Here is a 25,458-nt window from a genome sequence, read left to right as displayed (position 1 = left end):
TTCCTGTCGAGAGTCCTCGGTTTTCCTACACTGTCAAATTGCATCAGCAACAGAACGTCGCCAAGATGAATAAAATCCTCCTCCCTATCCGGGCGACCCAGGCCCTGTTTGCGATAATAATCCTGGGACTATCGGGATATGGTACGTGTTCTTCTCAGGACTGAAATCATCTAGCCAAGATAGATCCTCGATCATGCCTTCTAACACTACGCCACAACCCTCTCAGTCGCCAACTGGTACAACATGGAGACCACGGCGTCATCACCGTCGCAGATCAACTTCCTGGTCTTCATACCCATCATGACGGTCCTGACGCTTGGCTACGTCGAGGGCGTGGCCCGGTTCATGCCTCGCATCTTCAACCCCTACATCGCCCTGGGACTGGAGGCGCTCAACGCCCTCTTCTACTTTGCCGGCTTCATCGCGCTGGCCGTGTTCCTCAACGGGCTCGTCTTTTGCCGCGGCCCCGTCTGCGGCTCGGCCCGGGCCTCGACGGCCTTTGGCGCATTCCAATGGATCCTCTTCTCCGTCACGGGAGGTCTGACCGCCAAGGAGGTCTTCTTCAAGTCGGGGTTCGGCGGCGGCCTGGGGGGCCTCCGCAGGGGCGCGGGGGGCGCCCCGTCGACGTCGGCCCCGGGCGGGCTCCCCCTCGAGAAGAAGGAAGATTCCGCAGCCTAATGGACCCGCTGGCCAGCCACGTCGCCGGGGGCGTCCGCTTCAAACACTCCCCCATGACGCTTCCCCCTGTCTCGGCCTCGTCGGGCCACCGCTCCCGCCCCTCGCTCGAGGTGCACTGGAAGAAGGCCGCCCTAGCCTGGGACAGGCGGGCCTCGTCCATCGACACGGAGCTCGGCGAGTTCATCGGGGACGACGTCAAGGAGGAAGGCTTGTTCAGGTACCGAGATGATTATTACGATGGCGTCAGCAGCGGCGGTGGCAATGGTAGTGGCGATGGTGTTGGCGGCAACGACAAAGACAACGACAAGCACGGCACGGAGGACGACCACGGGAGCATCAAGAGTGAAGCTACCGGTGGTGGCAGCGGCGCTGGTGGTGTCGTCGGCGGTGAGGAGATGACTCTTCCCAGAAAGAAGAAGCGGGCGCTCAAAAGGGGCTCCGTTAGTGTAGTGACTCCTTTCAAGGGATCAAGGGTTTTGATCTGATCTTGAGACGGGTGTCGTCATTGTTCATTGTACTAAGATATTAAAAACACCAAAAACAGCTGTGCTGGGGGGAAATATTATTTTTACTTTGGACAAATTATACTGGTGCGTGCGAGTTTTTGGAAATCATGGAATGGGCAACCACTAGTATCGCGGGGTTTGGTGCTTTTTGCTCTTTTTTTTTCATGTGAGATGGGTACCATTATTGATCGGAGATGTCTTGTATGGTGGTATATACTTTAGTAGATATTGAACCAACCGCATTATACTCCCATACAGTACATGAATACCAGCCGCGTATGATATAATACCACAAGAACAAGACAAGACAAAAAGACCAGTGCCAGTGAGTGTCGGGATAAGCAAGAAACAATACTTGTCTCCGGCTATCGGCCTCGTACATAAGTTCCAGGCTCAATCCAAATGTGTAGGTGGGATGAAGTTCAAGACACAGTTCTAATTGGAAGCAACAATGACGTGCTAGTCCTAACCCCACAGTCTGTCGACCCGAACTCGCTCAAAGTGCGGAGACGCCCCTCACACCGAGCTGCTTCCCAAGCTCTGCCTGGGAGCTGAGAACACGCGTTGAATGCTTGCAGCTAAAAACAAGGGTTCTCAATGGCGTGAGCATATAAAGCTGTCTGGCGCCATGCCCGGCCTCGTGCCCAACGGCACCTCTGCCTGCGTCCTTTTGCAATACCCACCTTGCCACACCTCCTCGTGGAACCGGGTCGATAAAGGATAGACAGACGTACAGATTCGAACTGCTCTCTTTTGTCAATTCGTTTTGCTTGGGACACAGAGAAGAACGCCGCCATGTCTGACCTGAGCAAGAACTTTGAAACCCTCCAGCTCCATGCTGGGTATGTGTTCTGTATTCAATTAACTGGTTGATATGACCAGAGTTGCAAATGACCAACAAAAAGATCCCATGACTAACAAGCATATCCAACAACAGCCAGCAACCTGACCCAGCAACCAATTCTCGCGCCGTCCCGATCTATGCCACAACTGTATGATTATCCAAACTCGCATTCCAGCCATATCTCAAGATGAAAACACTAACCCTCTAAACGCTTACTCACTAACACACGCCTGCTCATATAACGACTAGAGCTTCGTCTTCAATGACTCGGCCCACGGTGCCAGGCTCTTCGGCCTCAAGCAGTTTGGCAACATCTACAGCCGCCTAGCGAACCCGACCGTCGATGTATTCGAGAAGCGAGTTGCGGCGCTCGAGGGTGGCGTCGCTGCCGTTGCCACGGCCTCGGGCCAAGCGGCCCAGTTCATGACAATCCTGGCCCTCGCCCACGCCGGCGACAACATCGTATCGACGTCGAACCTCTACGGCGGCACCTACAACCAGTTCAAGGTCATGTTCCCAAGGCTAGGCATCCAGACAAAGTTCGTCGACGGCGACAAGCCCGAGGACCTGATCGCCGCCATTGACGACAAGACAAAGGCCGTCTACCTCGAGAGCATCGGAAACCCGAGGTACAACATCCCGGACTTTGAGAAGATCACCAAGCTGGCGCACGAAAAGGGGGTGCCCGTTGTTGTGAGTATTGCTCCTACAGTGAAATTGGAGCGACAGCCGAGTCGTTGAAGGCGGGAGCAGCCAGGAGACTTACCATGTTCAAAACAACCCCATATCCAGGTCGACAACACCTTTGGTGCCGGCGGATACTTTGTCAGGCCCATCGAGCACGGCGCCGACATCGTGGTGCACTCGGCTACCAAGTGGATCGGCGGACACGGCACCACCATCGGCGGCATCATCGTCGACAGCGGCAAGTTCGACTGGGGCGCCAACTCCAAGCGCTTCCCTCAGATGGTCGAGCCATCCGAGGGCTACCATGGCCTCAAGTTCTGGGAGACGTTTGGGCCCATCACCTTTGCCATCCGTGTGCGCGTTGAGGTGCTCCGCGACCTGGGAGCCTGCCTCAGCCCCTTTGCGGCGCAGCAGCTCATCCTGGGTCTCGAGACGCTGAGCCTGCGCGCAGAGCGGCATGCGCAGAACGCACTCGCGCTGGCCAGGCACCTCGAGAAGAGCCCCTACGTCGCGTGGGTGTCGTACCCGGGTCTCGAGAGCCACGGCAGCCACGAGAACGCCAAGAAGTACCTCAAGCGCGGGTTCGGTGGCGTGCTCAGCGTCGGCGTCAAGGGCGGTGGCGCTGCGGGCAGCCAGGTCGTGGACGGCTTCAAGATGATTAGCAACTTGGCCAACGTTGGAGACTCCAAGACCCTGGCCATCCACCCGTGGACGACCACCCATGAGCAGCTGTCGGAGCAGGAGCGCATCAGCTCGGGAGTCACTGAGGACCTCATCCGCATCTCGGTTGGCACGGAGCACATCGACGACATCATTGCCGACTTTGAGCAGTCGTTCAAGAGTGCCGCGGCCACCACCAAGTCGACAGACGGTGGGGACGCTAAGGGTGCTCCCGGAAAGGAGGACGAGGCCGCGCCGGTCGTCGTGTGACCTGATCTATGAGGAAGTGGGCGAGACGGCCCGTGCCAGCGGCTAGTCTCACGGGTGTAGAAAGAAAGTATATTTGACAAGCGAGATAGCTGCAATCTATTGATACCCCTTTACTGTTCAGTGGCATGTGTGCTGAACATGGTGGAAGTAGCCTTCTGTTTGATCCAAAGCTAGTGAAGGGTTTGGGGGAAATGTCCCTTTTTTCCTTCCGAGACTCTGCGCCCGCCTAGGAACGACATCCGGTCATGCTCTAAGGCGAGGCCGATAATTGGCACACCTTACAAAATACAGGGCAAGTAGTGTAGCGGGTAGGCGGCGGTCAGAGGGCCCGACTCCTCGCATGGTGCTAGATCAAACCCGTGGTCACCAAGTTCGCAGTAGTGTTATCCATTTCAGGGCCGGAATTTGATGGCGCTTGTGAGTGCGTGTGCGAACTTTGGCGAGATTCTAATGTGTAATTCAAATTGTTGAATGCCACCAGCAACGGGGCAATTTGGAGCTGGCGGACCTTTTGGTTCCAGGTACCAATGGTGGGTTAATTTGGCGTTGTCGATAGCTGGAGGCAGCCGAATTTGCCATGTGGGGCAACAAACGGTTCGGTCCTGGGGATTTGGGATTGATAAGGTAGACTAATCCATGCAACCACCACCGCTACAAGGCGCATATCACTTCTGCAACTCGACGGTTTGTTGCCCAACGGCCGTGAACTCACCGCATCCGAGTGCCCGCGCGAAGAACGCATATTTTTTTGCGACCTGGGCTGTTCCCTCAAACCCTCAAACCCCCAGCCAAAAGCAACATCAGGCACATCAGAGAGGCCACGTCCCGATAAACTGTCAGCTTCCAACAAACCAAAAAGATGAAGTTCACCAGCCTCGCGCCCATCGCGGCCCGCCTCTTTGGCGCCTGCCTGGCCGCCACCGCCGCCGCAGCATCATCCGACCCCACGACCTCTATAACCATCTCTATCCCATCATCCCCGCAGCTCCCGAACCCGTACACTCTCCCGCCCTCTACGCGGGCGACGCTGACGTCTTCGGGTCCCGGCAGGCAGCTGCACGCGCCGCTGTCGGCCGCCAACACCTTCGTCTTTTCCAACGTCACGGCGGGCTCGTACCTGCTCGACGTGCACTGCTCGACGCACGCCTTTGCCCCGCTGCGCGTCGATGCCGCCGCCTCGGACCAGAACAGGAAGCTGGCCGTTGCGGCGTGGGAGACGTTCCGCGGCAACGACTGGGGGAACAAGGGCGAGGCGGCCAGGAGGGTCGATGTTGGTGCCGGCGTCGCGGGGTTCGAGGTCAGGGTGCTGGGGAGGAAGGATTACTTTGTCGAGAGGAGTACTTGTGAGTCTTTTTTTGTCTTGCCTTGCTACACCGTGCTGGGCTGAAGATTCCTCGGATACGACCTTATCCAATGTCTTTGATATTGGTGTTCTTATTCGAAGAGTGGAAACTAACCGCATTCCGTCTTTCCACAGTCTCTGTGTTCAGCATTCTCAAGAGCCCCATGATCCTGCTCGCGCTCGTGAGCATGGGCATCTTCCTCGGAATGCCATACCTGATAGAAAACAGTACGTCTGACAAGCCCCTTCCCCCTGAATCTTAAAACTTTCCGCAGAATGCTAATTTTCCTTCCCCCGCTACAGTGGACCCTGAAGTCCGCGCTGAATTCGAGGCCAGACAAAAGTCCAGCCCCATGAACGCCATGCTCGGCGGCGGAGGCGGCAAGGATGCCAGCCCCCTCGCCAACTTTGACATGGCCGCCTTCCTCGCCGGTTCAGGAAGTGGCAATGCTGGCAGCAGCAGCAAGAGGGAGGAGGCCTCCCCGGCGCCGCCCGGCGGCGGGAAGAAGGGCAATGGTGGCAGGAGATGATATTGTAAGTGGTGTGTGTAACGAGAAGAGGGAGGACGAGCTTGGTGCTTGAGAAAGGGGGTTTGAATGCGGGTGTGTTGTCAATGGAAGTTGCGTGTCTTTGATGCATACAAACACAGTGATATGCCACATGTAGGTAGTAAAGTGTTTTCCAGGACTGTCGAGAAGCCAAAAAAAGACAGCCAGATGGCACTCGAGCAACTGCTTCTACAGCTCGAGCGTCATAAGACGCTAGAGGAGGGACGAGCGTGGCTATAATAGTATCAAAACACGGCCGAATATAATGACGATTTAAGTTAGGTACAGTGCACAGTCTGGGAAATATTGCATATACTACAAGACTAACAAAGACGATAAATATTGTCGCACATTGGACTACCGTAGGTAGTCGGTTAGGTGATATCAAAGTGAGGTCATTTCATTCGTACGGAAACTGTATGTACGAGTCTCAAAAACCCAGCGTCACAGGAAACAAAGAATTAATGAATAAAAGACAGTAGGTTCTCGTGCACAGCCCGCCAGCTCATTCTTTAAAAGTCGCCACCAAAGTCACCACCTCCAAAATCATCGCCACCTCCACCATAATCACCCTCTGCGCCATCTTGGTAACCCTCCTGGTAGGCGTCCTGCTGTCCGCTGTGCATGGCACCAGCTAGCATGGTACCACCTAGCAGACCAGCACCGGCACCAAGAGCCAGGGGCATACCCATGCCCATGCCGCCGCGCCCGCCACGCCCCTGTTGCGCCATTCCCGGCCCATACCCAGCCTGCGGCGGGTACCCGCCGTACCCGGGCTGACCGTATGGAGGGTGACCGTAGCCAGGCTGGGGCCCGTAGCCCGGCTGACCGTAGGGTCCGGGTGGGGGTCCATACCCGGGCTGCTGGTAGCCGCCGCCGTATCCGGGCTGCGGCGAATATGGTGCGCCCTGCTGGTAGCCGCCGCCGTATCCGGGCTGCGGCGAATATGGTGCGCCCTGCTGATAGCCGGCGCCGGGGTAGCCCTGCTGATGTTGCGGCTGTTGGTACTGCTGCTGCGGGAGAGGGCCCGCGCCGTAATGCGCCGTCTGCGACTGCTTGCCCTTGCCAAAGAGCTTGCCCAAGATGCCACTCTTGGACCTCTCCTGGCGCGCGGGGAGCTGGTTCGGGAAGCCCTGGCCCGGTGCTGGGGAACCTCCGCCGTAGTTGGGGTTGCCGCCGCTGCCGCGAGCGCGCGCGTCTTCCTCGGCCTGCATCTGCGCGGCCAGCTTGGCGTCGTCGCTAACCGGCGGGTCGCCCGGCCTAGGGCTGTTCACCGGTGGTGGTGCCGGGCCGCTGCTGCTGCCGCCGACGCCGGCTGGATTTGGTGAAGCGGCCGGCTCGGTCTCGTACGGGTTCTTCTTGACGTCGGTGGGAGTCGCTGTTGCCGATGATGCTGAAGCTTGGTATGACGGGGGAGGGCCGTCAGGCGCGCCGTCGCCAGTTGGTGGTGGCGGCGGCACCGCGGGCGCATCGGGCTTGTCCCATTGCGACTTTTTTGTGTGGATGTTGACGTAGTACCTGGACAAGGTAAAGGTTCAAAGTTAGTTTTGCTCCCATCTATAAAAAAAAGGCTATATTTGATGCACCAAGCTGCGAGGGTCTGACGTCCTCAGGGTGCGAGTAATGCGCGCCTTGCAGGGCGCGGCGCAGGGTAGCACCAGCGACATCTCGGTTAGAGGAGAGAAGTTAATAAGCTTACCATTCCTTGTACTGGTCGTTCCATTTCGCTATCCAACCTTCAGGAACTTTGGGTGGCGGCGGTCCCGCAGGCACATCAGAGGTCGGGTCTGCCATAAAAACAGAGGTTTTGGCGGTTTATCCGAATAGAGTTTATTAAGTTGTTATTGTTTTGTCTGTACTGATCGTAGAGAATTTAAGGAGGGAGAGAGAAATAGCGTCGCAAAAGTATAATGGACGCAAGTGTCGACGGAATGGTTCGCGACGAGGAGGCTCAGGGTAATTTATCCGTACTTGCAAGGCGAAAGGTCCAAGGGTGGTGGGCTCAACGTAATCTTACTGGGCGAGTGAGGGGGGGGGATTGGAGGCGAAGTGAAGGCGCCGAAGTGACGACACTACATCACCTGCACGGTACAGGTACCTAGGCGGCAGGGGTGTTATAGTGGAGCTTGGGGAAGAATCCCGGAAGTTTGGGGCTGTGTGATGCTATTGCGAGAGGGGAGGTTCAGTAGAGAAACATGGGCCGGACCAACAAACAGTTGCTGCGTCTTGCACCAGTCTCCATTACATTGCATTGTAATTTAGCCTATCTGGACTAGCCTATTCCAGTAAACTCTTATTTATATCAAGAGTATTTCGTTCCGTTAACTTATGAGTGACTATAAATTCGCAAACTAGCGTCTACCGGCAAGAATCATATTTCACCAGCTACAGACTACCCAGAAGCTGCTTTCCCCAATAATCAGTCCACGACCCCGCAGAAGACTGAATGAAACATCGGGAACCGAACCAGCCGAAAGCCCCCCATCTTACTCGGATCAGTCGAGCGAGAGCTTTATGGTAAAGAAACGGGCTGAGAAGAACGAAAGGGAAACAGAAATATGAGAGGCACAGCCGACGACGATACAACGCCACTGAAAACGGTTTGCCGCCTGCTTAGCGACGCAGTCGGAATTCGGTGGTAAACGGTTGCATAGGCCTGGGTGGCTGTGCTGGTTGCGTGCGTGCGACTTTTGTTCCACCTCGCACGAACGAATTTTGCACCTTTTTCCACTGTGGAATTGATCAATTATCGAACGCCCCAAGAAGAACAAAAAGAGCACATGAGCGAAGGCCCAAGTTAAAATCCGTCTCCATGACTCCACAACCCAGACCCAGACGGATGCCTTGGCGCTTGGCGATTTTACTAGGTAATACTGTAGCTGCGCATCATCGTAATCATTTGGCTTAACCCCACTACATTTTACCAACCCAACCGCCAACCGCTTATTGCTAGGTGAACGAGCAAGGCGAGATGTCTTAGGTGTGCTTTACCACAAAATTGCCTCCTGTATAAGTATATATACAAATCGTGAAAAAGACATCAAGTAATATTCATTACCTAGCTACTAAGATAAATGACTTACTGCTACTGGGTCCAACCCGGTATTTTTGAACGGGCGCATGTATTGCTGTAGATTGACGTCTATGGTAGGGATAAATATTGTATTCAATCCATGCCAATCTCTAAAGCTATCGAGGTCACCTGAACATAGGAAATCACTTCAATAGAGCAGGGAGACTGATTACATCCATCAGATCCTATCTGAACTATAGAAAGATAAATAGAGCATCACCAACACCAAACTCAGAGCGCCCCAGGTCTAACTAGAAACCAACCGATTCGAACCATGACGATCCGGCCAAGGAAACGACCAATGCAGGCCCTGAATGATATGAAACCAAGTATTCCAAGAAGCGCCTAGGCTGAACAAAAAAAAAAAACTAAACAACAGTCCCTCACCGGACGTACGCCGGAAGTGGATAGACAAAATGTATACTATCTAAACTTTGAACAGAGCCCAAGCCGAAATATCAATGCAAAGAAAACGAAACAACGCGGTAGAAAGAGGACATCCCCTGTAAATATAGGCTAATATACCTCTTCGTTCCTCCCTCGCGTCCGATCCCCAAAGAGATACGCCGCCTCCATACAGTACCTTCCGCCACCAGCTGACATTTTGGTCTCGCTGCCGTAGCAAATGACGACTCCGTCGACAATGCCGCTGAGTATACCTTCCATAGCACCAAGGACTCCCCAGCCGATGAAGGATGCGACCAGGCCGACGACATAGGCGTATGCGCTGCCTCTGTACCCGGTTTTGCCACCAGACTCGATCGAGAGCTGCCGCGCCGTCATGACCCAGCCAGCAAATCCAAGAGTAGTCGCCATGATGAATCGAGTGGCATGCAGAAGCAGCTTCGCCAGCCTGTAAGGGAGTAGGGGTGCTGTAGAACCTCGGTGATTGCCCTTGAATCCTTGGGGCGTCAGCGTTGTCGTGGGTGCATTCGGCGTTAGGAAGGTAAGTTGGCTTAGGCCCCTGGCTGATGTGGCTAGGTTTTGCGAGTGAATCGCAGCGTAGGTGAGGGTGAGTGGGTTGGTCAGAGCCGCTATGGACATCGGGATGAAAGAGTGGAAGAACAGCGTAAGTAGCCCCGCAAGCCGACGTGGGAGAACAAGAAGTGGCAGACGAATTATTACCGCCAGTAGCGTCGAAAGGCAGATAGTGCCAAAGATGGTCGTGCTGGCGTGGGTCATTGCTGCAGAGACTACTTCCGTTGACGAGGTCCTGGGGACCGCATTCCGATGAAAGTACCACTGAGATACTGTCGCTGCTGCGGTACCTCTCTGCACACCTGAGATAACCGACAGAGTCCAAACGTACATCAGGACAAAGTAGGCCGCAAGCCACCAGGTTGACGCCTGTAGGACGAATGAAGCTCCTGAGAAATAGCCGCCGAGGAATACTCTGGTGAACATGCCGAGCCACATCCAGGTCCACAGTACGATCAGTGCCAAGCACGCCATGCCGACCAACACCAAGCCATGATTGGCTGCCAGAATGCGACTCGAGAACTCAAGGATCTCCATGGACGACATCAACGCCCCTCGCCCTTTCCAGACCATATAGCACCAGACAATAGCCGAGATTCCTGGCACGAAGGATGCCCATCTCATGACTACATCTTGAAAGCCCGTACCATGATCGCGACCCTGATAGCTCGAGATGACTGGATAGAGCGTGAACGAAAACATGATGATGGGAACGGCAATGACGATGAGCCATACTAGTGGCCTGACGAATGACCGAAGAGCCGCCAACCAGACCAAAGACACGATGACGGCAACAAGCGTGTCGACGGCCAAGAGGTGAAAGGACGCAACGAGAGTTGTGTATATCGTGTCCCCCAGAGGTTTCTTACGACTAGGCGTGGACGTATGTAGATATACGAGCATGAATGTCGCGAAGAGGGAAGCAAATGCGATGACGTAGAGCCAAGCAAAGAAAGTGTCGTGCTTAAAGATTTCTCCATCTGTTGGTGGTGCCATGGGCTCCTCGACCGCTGTTGTCGTCGCCACGCTCTGTCGCAAAAGCCCAACCTCGGAATCTGCGCCTGCGGAACCCCTGCGCAGGTCAAATCGACGTCCGGATTTGAATTGCTGAAATGCAGGTGGACTTTGGTCCACATATCCCTCAACTGTCAGATCTGCTGGTGGTTCGCTGTCATCAAGAGTCGTAGATTCGAGCCCGATATCGACCATCTTGCCCTTGCTGCTACCCTTGCCATCGGATGATGTGTCGTCGGACGCCCGCCGATCCCGATATCCCCCATCTGCGTCCGCCACCTCTTCTGTCGTGGGTTCTTGGTCCTTGGCCCGTCTATGGACACTCCTAGTGCCGTTCCAACTGCTTCGGATTCCCATGGCGCGGCTTCTTTGTGCATAGACCCTACTGTCATCCGTAGGTTCCGCGTCCTCTCTGCTCTGTTCCAACGATGCACGGCTCTCGTCGTTTTCAACTTCGGAGCTCTCATCTAACCGACTCGCAGCAAAAACCCTCCGTGACCTCTGCAGCGCGGAGAAATCGGCATGTTCGCGATCCCGCTCCTCATCGTCGTCCAGGTCCACCCGAGCGCTGTGGAACAGAGGTGCCTCTTGCACTCCGGCGGCGGAATAACGGGAGGCAAAGTTTAGCCCGCCAAAGCGTGACCCTCCTCCATGTTGCGACTGATATGGGTTCCCGGGCCCCCGTCCTAGAAACGCTCGTCCGTATCGCGACCCGCGTGCTGGCCATTCTGGTTGCCGACCACGGCTGCCGAGATGTTGTTGATCGTTGTCGTCTTGACCTAAGCTCGATATTCGGGATTGTGACTGGGCGAGAAACCTCGATGCATCTGAAGAGAATGACATGTTAACTTTGCCTCAGGGCCAAGTTCGCAGCGGGTTGCGAAGCGGTGATGACGGGAACCTACATTCGGAGAACATGTTTTGCGTACTGGCAGCCGCGTTTGGAGAGGCAATCTCTCCCGCAGACCGGAAACGATGTTGACTATCAGATCGACTCCGATTGACGATGAGTGACTAAGAATGACGACGGACAAAGGCACGTCAGATACGGTGTGGCTGGCCGGGGCTGTCCGATCGCCGTTTGTTTGTCAGGCAAAAGAAAGCGTCAAGCCGACCGTGCGGCCTCAAAGCGCGCCTTTCTGTTGTTCAACGATCCAAGTAAAGTACGCAACGTCAATCCTTTGGTGGCTATGTGAGAATGAGGATGACTACGACTACCTATCTGCCCAAGCGCGATCACGAACTCGAGGCGCCGGGTTGGCTGTCAGGTGGATGGATGTTGGATTGTAGGTATGTATGGGGGTTGGTAGTACCATATGTGGAGTGCGGGGAGGATGCCGGTTGGGTGTGGGCTTGTGACCAACAAAGAACCGGTTGCAGACGGTGCGCAATTGTAGTACCTAGGTAATTAGTTGATCAGACCATAAGAACTAGGGCAGAGAAAACTTTTTCTCGAGAGATCAAAAAAATGACAAGAAGTCGATACACACACGTGCCAATCTGATCAAAAACTTCAAGGTGTGATTCATGGAAGAAGACGTGATAGCCTGCCTGACTTGCATCCGATACAGGCGGCGATTCGCTTCACAGGTACCTATTCCGTTCGTCTCCACCCGACATTGACTTCCAGGCAAAACTATGGACCAATCAACAACGGGCATTGTCTTCAAGGGCAGCATCAGGCGTCATTGAGGACAAGGGTCAAGCCCCCATTACGGGCTACAAAACTTGACCGCCCTGTGAATCAATGAATGGATGCATGGAGAGGTTCCAGCAAACCAAGCATGCAATGGAGATAGATGCAAAGAGATGGGACTTCCCCACTTGTACCTGAGTACCAAGATACTTTACAAGCTTTACTACCTATTGAAGTAAATAGTCTGACAAGCTGAGGAGCCACCGCCAGTAGCTCCGGTGCTACGAGCTGCAAGCACGCATTGGTTTCGGCAATCTGCCATAGTTGCATGTACTGTATGTACTGTATGGAGATGGGCAGTAGGTAATACATAAATACAGTCGATACCTTGGGTGGAAAGTGTCGACTTGACAGGGATTACGGGACCAAATAATAGTTAATGACTGACTAGCAATGCAACCAAGGCTGAATACCTTCTCTTGACAGAAAAACAGCTCGCCTTGAAGGTACATATAACGCCTTCCAAGTAGATAAAACAGAAAGAGAAAAATAAAGAGATAAGAGACGCTCGCGTGCTACAGTCATGCCTAGTGGATCAAGCAACTCATGTGGCCCCACTGTCTGTCAAGTCGAGGCACCTTATAATTACCGGGACACCTAATCAACTGTATCTGTCCCAAAGTAAAACCTTCCGCTCGCCTCGGCTGACAGCGTCCGTCGCGTGTGAATGGCCGCAACAGACACTGTGATCAACCACCCAGTATCCTCAACGTCACCTGCATGTGGACAAACAGCTGTTGCGTATCACCAGAGCATTTTACCCATCCAGCCTTTTCAGCCTAGTTCTAGTTCTTATTCATTATCTCAAACCAAACCAAAACCAGCTATTGAGACAAGAAAGAAAAAAAAAGGGTATAGAGTACCCTACGTGTACAAGACAAGCATTAGCAGGTAAAAATCCGGCGCCATTCTTACTGCAAGCCAAACCAGAATCCGAGCGAAACCGCCCCCTTATTGTACCGTGCCAGCAAAAAGCCTACAGACCAAACCGGCCAGCCTCACCCAACCGCGAAAAAAAAGGCTTCGGACTTTTTTTGATCGTCGTCCGATACCCAAACCCGACCGAACTCACCCTCTTCTTGTCCCCGTTTTGCCCAATATTCCCCCCGATGGCTGACCTGGACTCCGCGGCCGGCCCGACATGGGATTACATCGCCAAGCTGGTGTGCATCGGCGACTCGGGATGCGGCAAGTCGAGCCTTACTGTCCGGCTCTGTGAGGGCCGCTTCGTTACGCACCACGACGTGACCATCGGGGTTGAGTTTGGGAGCCGCGTCGTCCCCGTGGGCCCGCCATACAGCCGGAGGTTAGCAGCGGCGTCAACGTCGTCTTCGTCGTCGTTACACTCCCGTCCCGCAACGGCAGACGCAAACGCCACGCCGTCGGCCACGGGCGGCCTGCCGGCACCGCCGAGGCCCCCCGCACCCGACCCTCCGCAGAAGCACATGAAGCTGTCGCTGTGGGACACGGCCGGGCAGGAGACGTACAAGTCGGTGACGCGCTCCTACTTTCGCGGCGCGTCGGGCGCCCTGCTCGTCTTTGACCTGTCGCGCCGCCAGACCTTTCAGCACGTCACTGACTGGCTCAACGACCTCCGTCAGATCGCCGAGGAGGACATCGTCGTCGTCCTGGTCGGCAACAAGGCCGATTTGACGCGTACCAGCAGTAGCGGCGGCGCCGAGGGCGAGTCAGCTGCCGACGATGTGCCTAACAAGCGCGAGGTAACGCGGGAGGAGGCTGAGGCTTGGGCTAAGCGGAATAATGTCCTCGAGTACGTTGAGACGTCGGCCAAAAGCGGCGAGAACGTCGAGATGGCGTTCATGCGTGTCGCTGAGCGCATCTTTCAAAATATAGAGGCTGGAAAGTATGACCTGAACGACAGGCGGTCAGGCGTCAAGGGTCCTGCCGCCACTGTGCCTGGGGCGAGGACGCTTCAGCTGCAGCCTGACCCGCGGAAAGGTTCGAGCTTTGGCTGCTGTTGATCATTATAAAACCTGGGGGATGTATATGACGCAGACGGAACCAGGCTATTCGATATGGCTCGAGTATCCTAGACTACAGCTATAGTTTGTTCCGTTCACGTAGATTAGTGGCACGGTGCGCATGGACAGCGGTTCTCTCACGCAAGATATCCATCACGTCCTAGTTTGCCAGCTGGCTCAAAGCATGTATATCTAAAAATACGTTAATTTATAATGAGATCATGAGCGCAGAAACTGGGATCCATAACACTCGAAAGAAATCAAGACATGAGCCTCAAGTCAACAAATGAAAATCCGGGGCTTTGTATTAATCTGTAGCAGAATATATTTTTGCCACTTTCACGGTAGCTACGCCCTCGCCAGCTTTTGTTCATATGGTAGGAGATGTGTCCGTGCCCAACCCACCCGCCTTCTCGAACCTGAACGCCTCACGTCCCATACATCTGGTCGTGCTGTTCCCCACACCCCGCCCTGTCTGTCCTTTCTAGCTTCTAGCTTACAAAAAAAACAAGTAAAACGGCATTAATTCCCGGATAAGGGATGGCCGGCGCCATGGGATGTGACAGTGAGTCGATTCGGCGTGTCTTCTGGAAGCACAATGTTATCCGAGAGCTCATGAATAGGTCAAATCAATCTTAATTCGCCGCTCAGACCTGATCCCGGTTAATCAGACATTCTCCATGTGTCGAACCATTTGAGGTAGCTGTAGGTCTTGTTTGACCCAACCATACCCCAACAGATCGGCATGAACAGAATGTAAAGACCGATGATGATCGTGTAGAGCGCAGTGTAGATGCCGTACTGGATAGACTTGTGCATGTCGCGAGTAAACCAGTCGACGAGGAAGCCGAACGTCAGGATGGCAAAGTAGAGCGCCGGGTAGTAGTGGTGCACGTAGGTCACACGCGCCATGACGACGAAAGGCAGGTAGTGCAAGAACCATCCAATGACGGGATAGACACCCGAGTAGTGTATCTGGTCAACTTCGGGCATCGAGAGATCCTGGAATCCACGCTGCCAGCGGAGCAGGTACCAGACAACAACCAGGCCAATGACTCCCACACCGGCAGTGGTACCCCAGTAAACGAAGGGGTTGCCCAAGAGGAAGTACTTGACGATGTTGTCGTCCCATCCACACATGCGCAGACCGACATGGAGGATAGGCCACTGCCACCATTGCGAGGCAAGATCGTCCTGCTTGTCAGGGTCAGGGACAAGAGCGTTGTTGGACGTCATCATGGCAACGTTGACTGATTTCAGGGTCAGCGCAATGTCTTCAGTACACGAAATATCAGGCAAAACTTACGGTGGATGAAGTCATGGATAAACGGCGACCTGTAAACACCGGGGTTTCCCTTGGGCACTGCGGACCACTCAGTTAGTTATAATCATGTCTTCTACTCAAAACTAGTTATCAGCTAGCCCTGGGTAAACTCACGCTTGTCGTTCCAGTGTGCCTCGACGTTCCACCAGGTGTAAGTATCGCGAGGGTTGTTCTTGGGGGTACAGGCCACCTCGATCTGCTTGAAACCCCACTGAGGGAGGTTGACATTGCCAGCACGCAGGTAGCAGCCCAGAGAAGCATGCTTCAGTCTGAAAGCAGTAGTGAGAGTCCTGACTCTGCTGCGGTCACGTGAAGCAACATCGCGGACAACTTCGACCTTCCAGTGATCCTTGTCGTCACCGACTGTCAGGTTGCCATAACAGGAGACCTCCTTGTCCGACTTGGTCATGGGCGCGGCAATGTCGTGCGAGTGAAGGTTGCGGCCAGTCTGAACGTGGATCAGGCGTAAAACCTCACCGTCGGCAATGAAGCGGGGTTCCTCCTCCTCCTTGTACTCGCGGTCGTTACGGTTAGGGTAAAAGAACCAATCGTTGTTGGAGTCCTTGTGGTGGTAGCAAGTGACCTGCTGTTGGGTTGAGCCCTCGGGGTATGTCTGAACGTGACTGTGAAGGAGACCACCGCCATAACCCATGTTCTTGATGGTGACGCGGCTGCCATAGGCAAGCTCCAGGGGGCTGTCCTTGCCAACCTCTGTTCCCTGCAAGTTGGCCTGGAAGAGGGAGCTCATCTGGGCATCTCCGGGACCCGTCTTGGTGAGAACGGCAAAGTGGACAGCAAAGCTCAGCATGTAGACCAGGAAGGGAAGAACGATGAGTCCGACTACCCTAGCAGCAACGTGTGCGCCAAGCTCCAGCGGCGGCATCTTGAGGTTTCCAAACTTATGCCACAGATCCTCGATAGTGTAGAGACCGACGAGGGCAGTGACGAAGAGACCAACCAGCTTGACGCTTGTGACGCAGCCAATGCTAAGACCAGTCATGAAAAGCCAGAAGAACCACTCAGGCTCAAAGCTCTTGTTCTGGAGACGATGGAACTTGGCCCAGCAGAACACGGTGGTAACGGTACCGCAGAGTAACATCGAATCGAGGAGGATAAACTAGTTGATACAAAACACTGGTCAGTATAGCTGTAACAGTAAGACGGGCTGGGCTGGAGTGTTGAGAGGCAATATTACCCTTGAGATGGTGGTGTAGCTGTTCTCGCAAAGAACCATCAAGGTCACCAGCCACACAGCTGGGCGCTTGAATTTGAGCTCCTTGGCGGTCAGGTAGGCAAACGGGACAATAATGGCACCGAAGAAGGCGTTGAACTGGCGCATGAAAGTATAGTTGACCCAGTCAGGGTATTTCTCTCCCGACTTGAATTCAAAGGAGCCATTGTACCCTGCCATGTAGCCCGAGAGGCCAACCAGCATCTTTCCCAGCGGCGGGTGCACATCGAAGTAGTACGTCCTGGATATGTAGTGTGATCCGAACTTGCCAAAGTGGGCCTCGTCCCAAGTCACGATGTCGGACTTGCCAATCTGGTAGAGTCGCGTAAAAAATGCGAGGGCCGTGAAGATGATGGGCGCAATGAGGAATTCCCACTCGTCGAGAACCTGCAAGAAAGATGCTTCATGCTGCAGGTGAAAGGAAAAATAATTGTCAGCTTTGTTCTCTTTCTTTCTTCATTTTTTTCTTCTTTTTTTTGTGGTGTTCGATTCATACCTTGATGACCTGCTTCTTCTTGTCGTCGGGCTCGACCCTCTCGACTGTCCCCGCGATCGGCTCGGTGCTAGGGACATTGCGCCGCCTCAACTCGCCCTGGTCAGCGCCAGAGGCGTGGACCGCCGCGTTATCCGCGGCCATTCCGGAAACTGCTTTTCACGCCCGCTCTTTATATCTGACAGATTTGGCGCAAGAGTAGTTGGCGCTTCGGTGTGCGCAATCAGTATTTGAAAATTTGCAGCTGCAGTATGCCGGAGAAATAGCTGCAGAAAGGAGCGTGTCGAAGTCGAAAGGTGGGTGGGTAAAGTTGTGGCGTAAGGTAATCCAGGGAAAAAAGACACGGGTCAATTGGGTCGATGCCAATGGTGATAGAAAAACCCACAAGGGATTGGATAACAATGAAGGACCAACAGTCCCAAAATGCGCACAGAGAAGAAGAAGAAGAAGAAAAAGTCAAGGTCTTGCAAGACCTGCGCACGAAGCTAAACTACGAAATAAGGGATCGTGAGGTTTCACGACAAATCAATCTGGCCTCTTCAGTGGTCTCGTTTCTCGTGTCCCTAGACCATTCAGCTCCAATCTTCGAGAATCTCACCGTGCCAATCAAGGTGCCGCGTTTATTTGCGTGACGACGGAACCTCAAAAAAGGGGCTTTGGGGAGAACCCGCATCGATCGCCTGTAAGCTGGGACAACCCCTGTAGGATACATGCCACCTACCCACTACTCTAAGGGATGGCAAACGTCGAAGTAACTTTAGTTTTTTACTCCGTCCAAACTGTCAAAAGGCAATTTTGACTTGAAAACATGTAACTACCGTATTCAAAATTACCAAAAGTTTTCCTGCTGAGTTGTTATTTACACATTTACCTGAGAGACTTTTCCAGTTCGCATATAGCAAAAACCTAGGTATCCAAAGCGGCGTGGCGTCAGGAGAGATTTCGGGGAAGTACCTACCTATCTCCTTTCAGGTCCAAACAATCTAGGTGACACATTAGCAGTAGGTGGGAAAGTCATCAAACTTTCAACCATCTAAACGTCATTTGCTTAACGATTCAGCCCATACACCTAAGACTGCCAGTAGAGGTTATTTGAATCTCGAATGATTACATCGATCAAGATAGAGCTAATCATCAGAGATTTGACGGCTGATGCTCTGTCGACGAGCAAGTAAGTGTACCTAAGGGCCTGATCAAATAACAAGCCGTTACACAGCGTATAACAGCACCTGCGATTTTGTCACCCTCCTACCATCCGTGTTCGTGTCAAGGCAGGCCCCACATCAATCAGCTGCCAAGTGAGCAGACAATGCTATAATTGGACGCTTCGGGGTGCACTTTAATTGAAGCCACCTTGCTCATCATCAAAAGGTGACTTAACTTGTAAAGGGACGGACAATCGACAGGGGGGCCGCAAATGGTCCCGGATTCCAGAACGGAATTTTTCAGGCAAAGATAACCATCATCAAACCACATTTTGGACCCCCTGTATGGCTGGCCAAGGTCATTAAAAGCTTCCTCTCGCTGGATAGCGCTTCACCAAGTACACATGGAAGTATAACGTAGAGAAACTTCCCACGCTATCATGGCTTCCAGGTGAGTTTTATCCCAACGCGCGCCATCCTCTCTTCATACTCTGGCGATAAGACAACGTACAACCCGGCGCCGACCGAACCTTGGCAAACGGTTGGCGATTGCGACAGTCGCAAACCGCAAGCATCACATGCACGGCGCTCCTCCACCGGACTTGCCCTTGTGCATTTCGTGAATGGAGCTATACAATCGAGCATGCGGGCTTGCAAGCGCCGTGCTTATCGCAACGCGTCTCTCTTTCTTTACCCACTACGTCATTCAAGGTCCAAGTGTCTCTTTCTAACACGCCGCCCTTTTTTGCCTGGCCGTCGTAGCAGATTTGGTCCCTCTTCGCTGCACCAGCGCGACCCGCGCAGCGCCTTGTTTGAGGGGTACAACGGCGGCGCCGACAGCAACCGTCGTCCCAGTCCGAGTCCAAACCGTGCCGCCGGCGGCTATGGATACCCCGGCGGACCTGCGTCGAATCATCTGGGCGTCCAGGGCTCGTCGTATCGTCCAGCAACACCAAACAAGAGGTGCGTTTGTGTAGCTTCTGTATCTTGGGAAGGCATGGCTGGATCGGGGCGAAATGAAGGATGACCGAGGCTAACGGCTGCTGGTATGCTTTGCAGGGGACAATACAGCGATGCAGTGCTCAACGAGCTAGAGAGCCAGAACGATTCCCAAGTTGAAGGGATCATGGGGAAAGTCAGGATATTGAAGGATGTGAGTTTCCACAGGTAATCCTGTTGGTCGCAACCTGGCCTCTCGCTGACACGTAGCTATGGACTTAGATGACGGTGGCCATTGGCGATGAGATCCGAGAATCATCAGCTCTTGCTGAAAAGATGAACGACAGCTTCGACACAACTCGACTACGACTGCGCGGTACTATGAACAGGATGTTGGTGATGGCTGAGAAAACCGGAGTTGGCTGGAAGGTGTGGCTAGGCTTCTTTGCTGTCGTTGCTATGTTGTTCATATACGTTTGGCTGTTTTAAGGCTTGCATATTGTCCAGGAGGAGGACATGCTTTCACCAGCATCTCCTTGTTTAGGCCAGGGTGGAAGGGCTCGCGCTGTATCACACAACTGCACTGTAAAAAAAAAAGAAGGACCACCGGAGTTTTACGGAGTTTGGTTATATAGGGAACAGTCTCATGAGCATATTCGTTTTCTGACAGGGTCACGAACCATCACTGCTTTGATATAATTGTTATGATGGATAATCTTCGATGGGTATTTATGCTTTTCGTTGTCGTTGGTTCATGTTTCATCCACAAGAATAAGTATACAAGAACTTTCAGTCATGATTATGTTGTGGTTTCTCAATCAAGCATCCCTGCCCAGATCTGCGCACTGTTTGTGTATTTCCCGTGCTCTATTACATTCCAGTTCAAGGCAGCCTCCGGACCTGGGGACTGCTACTGCCTGGCAGACTGCTTCCGTCCCGAGAAAGAACACTGCTCAAGTCCAGACTGGCTCTGGGGTTCCCATACTGCCCCTGGCCTCTTAAGTTGACGCTCCTGAACTGCGATGACGCGGACGGGTGGCCTTGCGCGAAGCTCGTTTCAACCGGGCCATCCTCATCCTCGTCACTGCTAGTCAACGAGGCGTCGCTATCGGTGTGCTCATAACCACCGCTCTCCGCCTCAGGGATATCGTCGTCAAGATCGCCATCCATGTCCATGTCAAGGCCATCATCCAGACCACCATTGTTATATGAAGCATAGATCAGGTCGTCTTCCTGCAGCATCTCGGCAGCTTCCTCATCGTCAACCTCATCGTCCGCACCGGGGTACATGTCATCTTCCTGATTATTTGCCGCCTGACCACGTGACATCATCCCAAGGAATCGATCCTCCGTGGCAACGACTTGACGTAGCTCTCTCCTCTGTTGGGCGGCTGCATGGGCATCTGGTGTTCTTTGAGCCGCACCACCAATGCTGACCCGCTCGGGAACTGGTCCATCGTCTTCCGTATCATTACTGTCCTCGCTATCGTCTTCCTCGCTCGTCGTAGTGGCCCCATCGTAGCCAAATCCCTCGTCTGCATCCGGGATCTCGTCGTCCAAGTCCCTCTCGACTGGAGCCTCGCCAGCATCCTCCGCGCCGTCCTCGGCCTCGTCCATGACATCGCCCCCACCCTCCATGAGGCCCTCTCCTTCGGCCTCGGCCTCAGCAAGCTGCTGCGCGAGCTGCTCCCTCCGCATCGCTTCAGCATGCTCTTCGGCCTCGCGCCGCTCCTCACGCAGCTGGTAGAGTGACTTGGTTATGCCAGGCGGCTTGAGCCACGTCGCGCCAAAGTTGCCCACATTGTGTCGTCTCCGTTCCTGCAGGACCTCGTCTGCCCTCAGGCGGGCCAGTGCGCTGCGTTCGACTGCCGCGGCGCCGTGGCGACGAGTTTGGAGGCCGGGGGATCCATCTTGGAGACCCTCGTTGGTCAGGTGACCACTAGGATTCTGAGCTGGGTCGAGAAACGAGGTTGGGATTGGGGCGCGCGACGACGAGTACCACAGGGCGTGGGACTGTGGATTGTAACTCGGTCAGCTATGTCCCAAAATGGCAAAGACTTCTTTGTCTGTTTGGATATCCATCTTTCAGGATTGACAGTTGCGTACGTCGTGAGGCATCAGTTCTGGAAGTGCCATGGAGAACATCTTAACGATTGGCTACACAGAGCCCACTTGCGCAAGGTGGCCGGGAGGTGGTTCGCACTAGGGCCTTTGCCTGGCCGACGGCGATTGGAGAAAAGAAATGAACAGCAAATGCGGAATACTGGGCACGTTGCAGTAGAGATGGATAGAACTGAACCGATGTGCGTATAGAAGGCGGGCTTTGCGGTAAAGTGCACAATGGCACAGCGACTCTCAGGAGATGACGTTTCTGTCAGTGTCAACCCAAGTCGCGTTGATTGACGCTCGACCCGCGTCTTGTAGACAAAAACTCCAATGGCATGTTTGTTATTTTCTGCTACCCCGCATTGTATTTAGCGCAGGCGCGCGCGCTTACCATAACTCATTTCGACACCCCTGCAAAGGGGGTCCAACAAAACCCCTCAGCTGGGACACTTGGGCCAGTCTCGACCCTTGCCAAATTCACATCGGCTCGCATGTGAAATTTCTTGCGTCTGGACACAAAGTCCAAAAAAGGATCGAAAATTCCGCACCTTCCGATGCAGGAGCTCATGGCAAAATTTAAACCAAATGCATGATCCTGGTTATATTTTTTAGTTGACTCACAAGTGAGGCGCGGCCATACACAATGCAGTTTTTGGGCCCCGTCAGGGAAACCTGGAAGCGTCTTTAATACTTGGTAACCGAGCATTTGTTGCCTCTCGATTATATCCAATCAAAACCTGAGGAATGTTCCCCGTGTACACACCTCCACACACCTCGGGTCAATGACTCGGGAGTCGCCGAGAGATCCTTTGTTGCCTGAACTCGCTCTCTTCCCCGGCAGTTGGGCAAAAGTGGATGGGGAGAAGTAACCTCCAAATTTTTCCAGGAATCGATTTGTCACCGCAACCCTTTCCGTCACGTAATGAATGAGCTGGCACCAGGGCGACAGATCGCAGATCAGAGCTTGACATAAAATGTACGTACTAGTATGCCATCCACACATTTGAAGCATGGAGACGCTCTAGACTGGACGACTCAACCCCTTTCTCACCATTCCTCATTCTGCACGCGGGAGATTGCGGAATGTCCTGCAACCGCCCGTTTGACCTCCACTGCGTCTGGATGAGACGATAAATGTCGGGTAAATTCGGAATTGACAAAAATATTTGTCCTGTGTCCACAAGGCCGGCGAGACGTCGGACAATTCATTGCATGCAATGGCATGATGGAGCAAGTCTGAGTAGACATGTGGAAAAGAAGCCGATGTCGCAAATCAAAGGTGTCATCCATGGTTGGTGGTATTATTTGCACAGATTACAAAGCGCTTGATCCCAGCAAGCTAAGATCTCGGTAATCCGTAGCGGTTCCTGCAAGCAATTCAGCCGGTGCCTCACATCCGACTACTGCGTGTGCTCCTCTACTAAGTACGCTCAAGGTTGGTGCTTATATCGTGGGTTGATGTGTGTCTTTTAAAAAAATGCAGATAGTGATGGGTTAGGTAGCTAGGATTGGTTGGCTGCAAAATGACAACGTTCAAATCGTCCGCCCGGTACAAAGGACGCCTCCCCGACAGCCGGTCGTGCGCCAATGTCTCGGTAGAATCGCCCATGCCATGTTGCTGGTCGCATATTGGACTACCGGGGAAGAGCTAACAAAGCAACTACTCCGTAGACCATGGGCTTGCAAGTTATTCCGCGGGGAGCGAATCAGGTTGGGTCGAAGCCGAGCTCTGAATCGAAGGGTGGTGTCACATTTTCCTTATCTCTCATACGCATTTTGATAGCCTGTTGTTGTCTTGATAGCGTTGGCGGTGGGTAAGGCTACAGGGCCAGTGATGTGATTGGCTGAACGCCACTCCCAATGTCGATGTCAAACCTTTTAGCAAAAGCCTTGGCTAGTGCTTGCAGATTGGGGGGACACCCCTCACGAGGACATTAGCCCCAAAAAGAGGTTTAGATGGAATGGTAAATCGGGGTGGTGGTGCGGGCAAGTTGCATTTAGCACACTAGCCTGGGGTGAAGGATGCATCTCTTGCAGCTGGCAGGCCGGGTGTATGGCGTAGAGGACGGCTCAGAAAGGCTTGTGCCACTCTACCTAACCCTAACGAAATACCATTTTCAGCGACGGCGTTCTGTGGTGCGGGTACACGATCGCAAGTAGAGGGAGGTCAAGTTTCTCATAGTATTAGGTGATTGCATTTTCAGTTCAAAACGCAAGATCCGATCCGGCACTTCAACCACATCCACTGCCACGATACAACATTGTACAACATACAACGTCGCATGGAATATCTCGGAGAGTTACATACTGTCCCAATTGGTCTGATACCTTTTTTTTCTTATTATGTACGGAGTAGGTGTGTATTCAGCCGTAAGACGCAACGCACTCATTCTGTTAAGCCGTCCGTGGGGGTACCCAGTATATGGGAATCACAGTGCATTCGGTCCAACTCAAGAAACACGCCCATGCATCAATCTGAGGTGGAGGTTGGTTCTGAGAAAAAAAAAACTACAAATAGTCAGGACATACCCAAACCTCTCAGCCAATAAGCAGCGCCCGTTAAAACAGAAAGGAAAAATCCTCGGGTTGCATCCAGCTCTCGTTTTATTGCCCTTGCCCCTTCCCTCCAATGCGGTTTTGCCCCGACACCCCGCCCGAAATCGGAGGGTGTGAGGCTGGCTTTGAAATGGCTGAGCATGATTGGCCAGGCTCGCACACTGCAATGCTGCATGCCTCTTACTTTTTTCTCTCTTGAGATGGGGTTCTGGAGGCGTGTGGGAAAGCCCCTGTAAGCGGAATCGCTTAAAACAAGTGACATGGGGCTGCATGTGTGGGGTAGGTAGGGTAAGGTACGAATACTCTGTACGGAGTAATCGAACTGCAAAAAAAAAAAAAAGACAGGACCAATAGTCTACTATGTATTAAGCCCATCATGCATCAGCGTGGGCGCTGTGAATGTAACTGGTGAGATGTATACAGAAAAATGGGTATGGCGTGGAATGTGGGATACGTTACCCCAACACGGTTGAAAGAAGCCAATATGGGCCTCCATGCGGCTCGAATGGGCACTTTGAAAGTTGCCCGGGATTGACCAAGTGACTCTTGTTTCCTATTCATTCATCACTCGACTGGAGCCTTGCCGAGCATCTTGCACCATACCTGGCACATGTAGTTGTGAGGCAAACATTTGGCAGGTAAGTAGCTTCCGAAAATCATGACCGGCTTTTCCTTGATCGTCTAGCGGGCTGTGAGGAGTTGGCGATCGGTACGTCTGGGGGGCGAGTATTCCCTTGTATTTAGCATGATAAAGTAAGGCGTCTCTGGAGATTGACATTGCGGTAATGTGCCCTGAACGGCCCCGGAAACTAAATACTGCCGCTGGGGAAGACATTGCACATGGGCCTGAGAAACCCGTTGAATATTACGCCAGGCCCGCACGCCATTCTGTCGTACGACCATAAGAAGCTCGAAACCATAATATGCTTAGTGCTCGAATCTGTGATAAATAGAGACGTTGAGCGTAATGCTGCCGGGCTCAAGGCTGGCGAGCCTTCAAGTGTAAATCGTAGCTGTGTGCCATGATCGGAAACAATGTGCCTACTCTAGTAAATACCTAGGTATCTTACCTTTTATCTTAGTCAAGCAGCGCGAACAAAATGCTCGAGGCTTGATTGCTAATTCGCCATCTCTAGTGGTGTTGTAGTTAATCTACCGGTAGTCTAGTTGTGGGAGCAAATTCCCGAGGCTTTCACTCCTACCGGGTTAACCCTCACCCCATCTGCTGTAGTTCACGCCCCCTCCCCCACTTGGGGTTGGGCGAATCGAGCCTTGGCAAGGAAAGAAATGTGACCTACGTCAACTCTGGAGCGGTTTTTTCTTTTTCTTTTTTTTCTTTGCACCCCTGTTAATTGATCTAACCCTGGACCCTGCCCTTGTACTCCC

At 53.3% G+C, this 25,458-nt stretch overlaps 11 protein-coding genes across 11 annotated transcripts; 7 read left to right on the top strand and 4 right to left on the bottom strand.

Moving 5' to 3' along the window:
- Positions 1–65: 65 nt before the first annotated feature.
- Positions 66–678, top strand: MGG_15874 (uncharacterized protein; the record flags this gene model as incomplete). Its single annotated transcript, XM_003715355.1, has 2 exons — positions 66–141; positions 227–678. The coding sequence occupies 2 exons, from the start codon at positions 66–68 to the stop codon at positions 676–678; spliced, it is 528 nt and encodes a 175-aa protein (XP_003715403.1).
- A 53-nt stretch (positions 679–731) lies between these two features.
- Positions 732–1,163, top strand: MGG_15873 (uncharacterized protein; the record flags this gene model as incomplete). The annotated part of the gene is made up of 1 exon (XM_003715354.1): positions 732–1,163. The coding sequence occupies one exon, from the start codon at positions 732–734 to the stop codon at positions 1,161–1,163; it is 432 nt and encodes a 143-aa protein (XP_003715402.1).
- A 558-nt stretch (positions 1,164–1,721) lies between these two features.
- On the top strand, positions 1,722–3,745 carry MGG_07195 (O-acetylhomoserine (thiol)-lyase). Its single transcript, XM_003715353.1, has 4 exons — positions 1,722–2,026; positions 2,122–2,176; positions 2,278–2,721; positions 2,821–3,745. Exons 1-4 carry the CDS (start codon positions 1,980–1,982, stop codon positions 3,643–3,645), a joined length of 1,371 nt encoding a protein of 456 aa, XP_003715401.1. The 5' UTR covers positions 1,722–1,979; the 3' UTR covers positions 3,646–3,745.
- Positions 3,746–4,504: 759 nt separating this feature from the next.
- MGG_07194 (uncharacterized protein) lies at positions 4,505–5,517 on the top strand (the record flags this gene model as incomplete). Its single annotated transcript, XM_003715352.1, has 3 exons — positions 4,505–4,988; positions 5,123–5,215; positions 5,291–5,517. 3 exons carry the CDS (start codon positions 4,505–4,507, stop codon positions 5,515–5,517), a joined length of 804 nt encoding a protein of 267 aa, XP_003715400.1.
- Positions 5,518–5,788: 271 nt separating this feature from the next.
- On the bottom strand, positions 5,789–7,513 carry MGG_07193 (uncharacterized protein). The gene is made up of 2 exons (XM_003715351.1): positions 7,235–7,513; positions 5,789–7,053 (listed from the first exon to the last, which is right to left on the bottom strand). Exons 1-2 carry the CDS (start codon positions 7,327–7,329, stop codon positions 6,048–6,050), a joined length of 1,101 nt encoding a protein of 366 aa, XP_003715399.1. The 5' UTR covers positions 7,330–7,513; the 3' UTR covers positions 5,789–6,047.
- A 1,252-nt stretch (positions 7,514–8,765) lies between these two features.
- Positions 8,766–12,131, bottom strand: MGG_07192 (uncharacterized protein). The gene is made up of 2 exons (XM_003715350.1): positions 11,506–12,131; positions 8,766–11,427 (listed from the first exon to the last, which is right to left on the bottom strand). Exons 1-2 carry the CDS (start codon positions 11,516–11,518, stop codon positions 9,125–9,127), a joined length of 2,316 nt encoding a protein of 771 aa, XP_003715398.1. The 5' UTR covers positions 11,519–12,131; the 3' UTR covers positions 8,766–9,124.
- Positions 12,132–12,895: 764 nt separating this feature from the next.
- MGG_07191 (GTP-binding protein ypt4) lies at positions 12,896–14,593 on the top strand. Its single transcript, XM_003715349.1, has one exon. The coding sequence runs from the start codon at positions 13,406–13,408 to the stop codon at positions 14,276–14,278; it is 873 nt and encodes a 290-aa protein (XP_003715397.1). The 5' UTR covers positions 12,896–13,405; the 3' UTR covers positions 14,279–14,593.
- MGG_07190 (dolichyl-phosphate-mannose-protein mannosyltransferase 2) lies at positions 14,450–17,926 on the bottom strand. Its single transcript, XM_003715348.1, has 5 exons — positions 17,330–17,926; positions 16,798–17,241; positions 15,717–16,719; positions 15,585–15,641; positions 14,450–15,528 (listed from the first exon to the last, which is right to left on the bottom strand). The coding sequence occupies exons 1-5, from the start codon at positions 17,468–17,470 to the stop codon at positions 14,942–14,944; spliced, it is 2,232 nt and encodes a 743-aa protein (XP_003715396.1). The 5' UTR covers positions 17,471–17,926; the 3' UTR covers positions 14,450–14,941.
- Positions 17,927–18,654: 728 nt separating this feature from the next.
- MGG_07189 (V-SNARE) lies at positions 18,655–20,107 on the top strand. Its single transcript, XM_003715347.1, has 4 exons — positions 18,655–18,922; positions 19,237–19,434; positions 19,531–19,624; positions 19,693–20,107. The coding sequence occupies exons 1-4, from the start codon at positions 18,912–18,914 to the stop codon at positions 19,897–19,899; spliced, it is 510 nt and encodes a 169-aa protein (XP_003715395.1). The 5' UTR covers positions 18,655–18,911; the 3' UTR covers positions 19,900–20,107.
- On the bottom strand, positions 20,093–21,840 carry MGG_07188 (uncharacterized protein). The gene is made up of 2 exons (XM_003715346.1): positions 21,517–21,840; positions 20,093–21,423 (listed from the first exon to the last, which is right to left on the bottom strand). Exons 1-2 carry the CDS (start codon positions 21,553–21,555, stop codon positions 20,293–20,295), a joined length of 1,170 nt encoding a protein of 389 aa, XP_003715394.1. The 5' UTR covers positions 21,556–21,840; the 3' UTR covers positions 20,093–20,292.
- A 2,608-nt stretch (positions 21,841–24,448) lies between these two features.
- On the top strand, positions 24,449–25,187 carry MGG_15872 (uncharacterized protein; the record flags this gene model as incomplete). The annotated part of the gene is made up of 4 exons (XM_003715345.1): positions 24,449–24,473; positions 24,758–24,781; positions 24,947–25,074; positions 25,155–25,187. The coding sequence occupies 4 exons, from the start codon at positions 24,449–24,451 to the stop codon at positions 25,185–25,187; spliced, it is 210 nt and encodes a 69-aa protein (XP_003715393.1).
- Between the last annotated feature and the right edge of the window lie 271 nt (positions 25,188–25,458).

Source organism: Pyricularia oryzae, chromosome 2 (assembly GCF_000002495.2).
Source record: "Pyricularia oryzae 70-15 chromosome 2, whole genome shotgun sequence".
In the NCBI taxonomy this organism is placed as follows: domain Eukaryota; kingdom Fungi; phylum Ascomycota; class Sordariomycetes; order Magnaporthales; family Pyriculariaceae; genus Pyricularia; species Pyricularia oryzae.
Note: the sequence above shows the minus strand (reverse complement) of the source record. Positions and strands in the feature narration are given on the sequence as shown.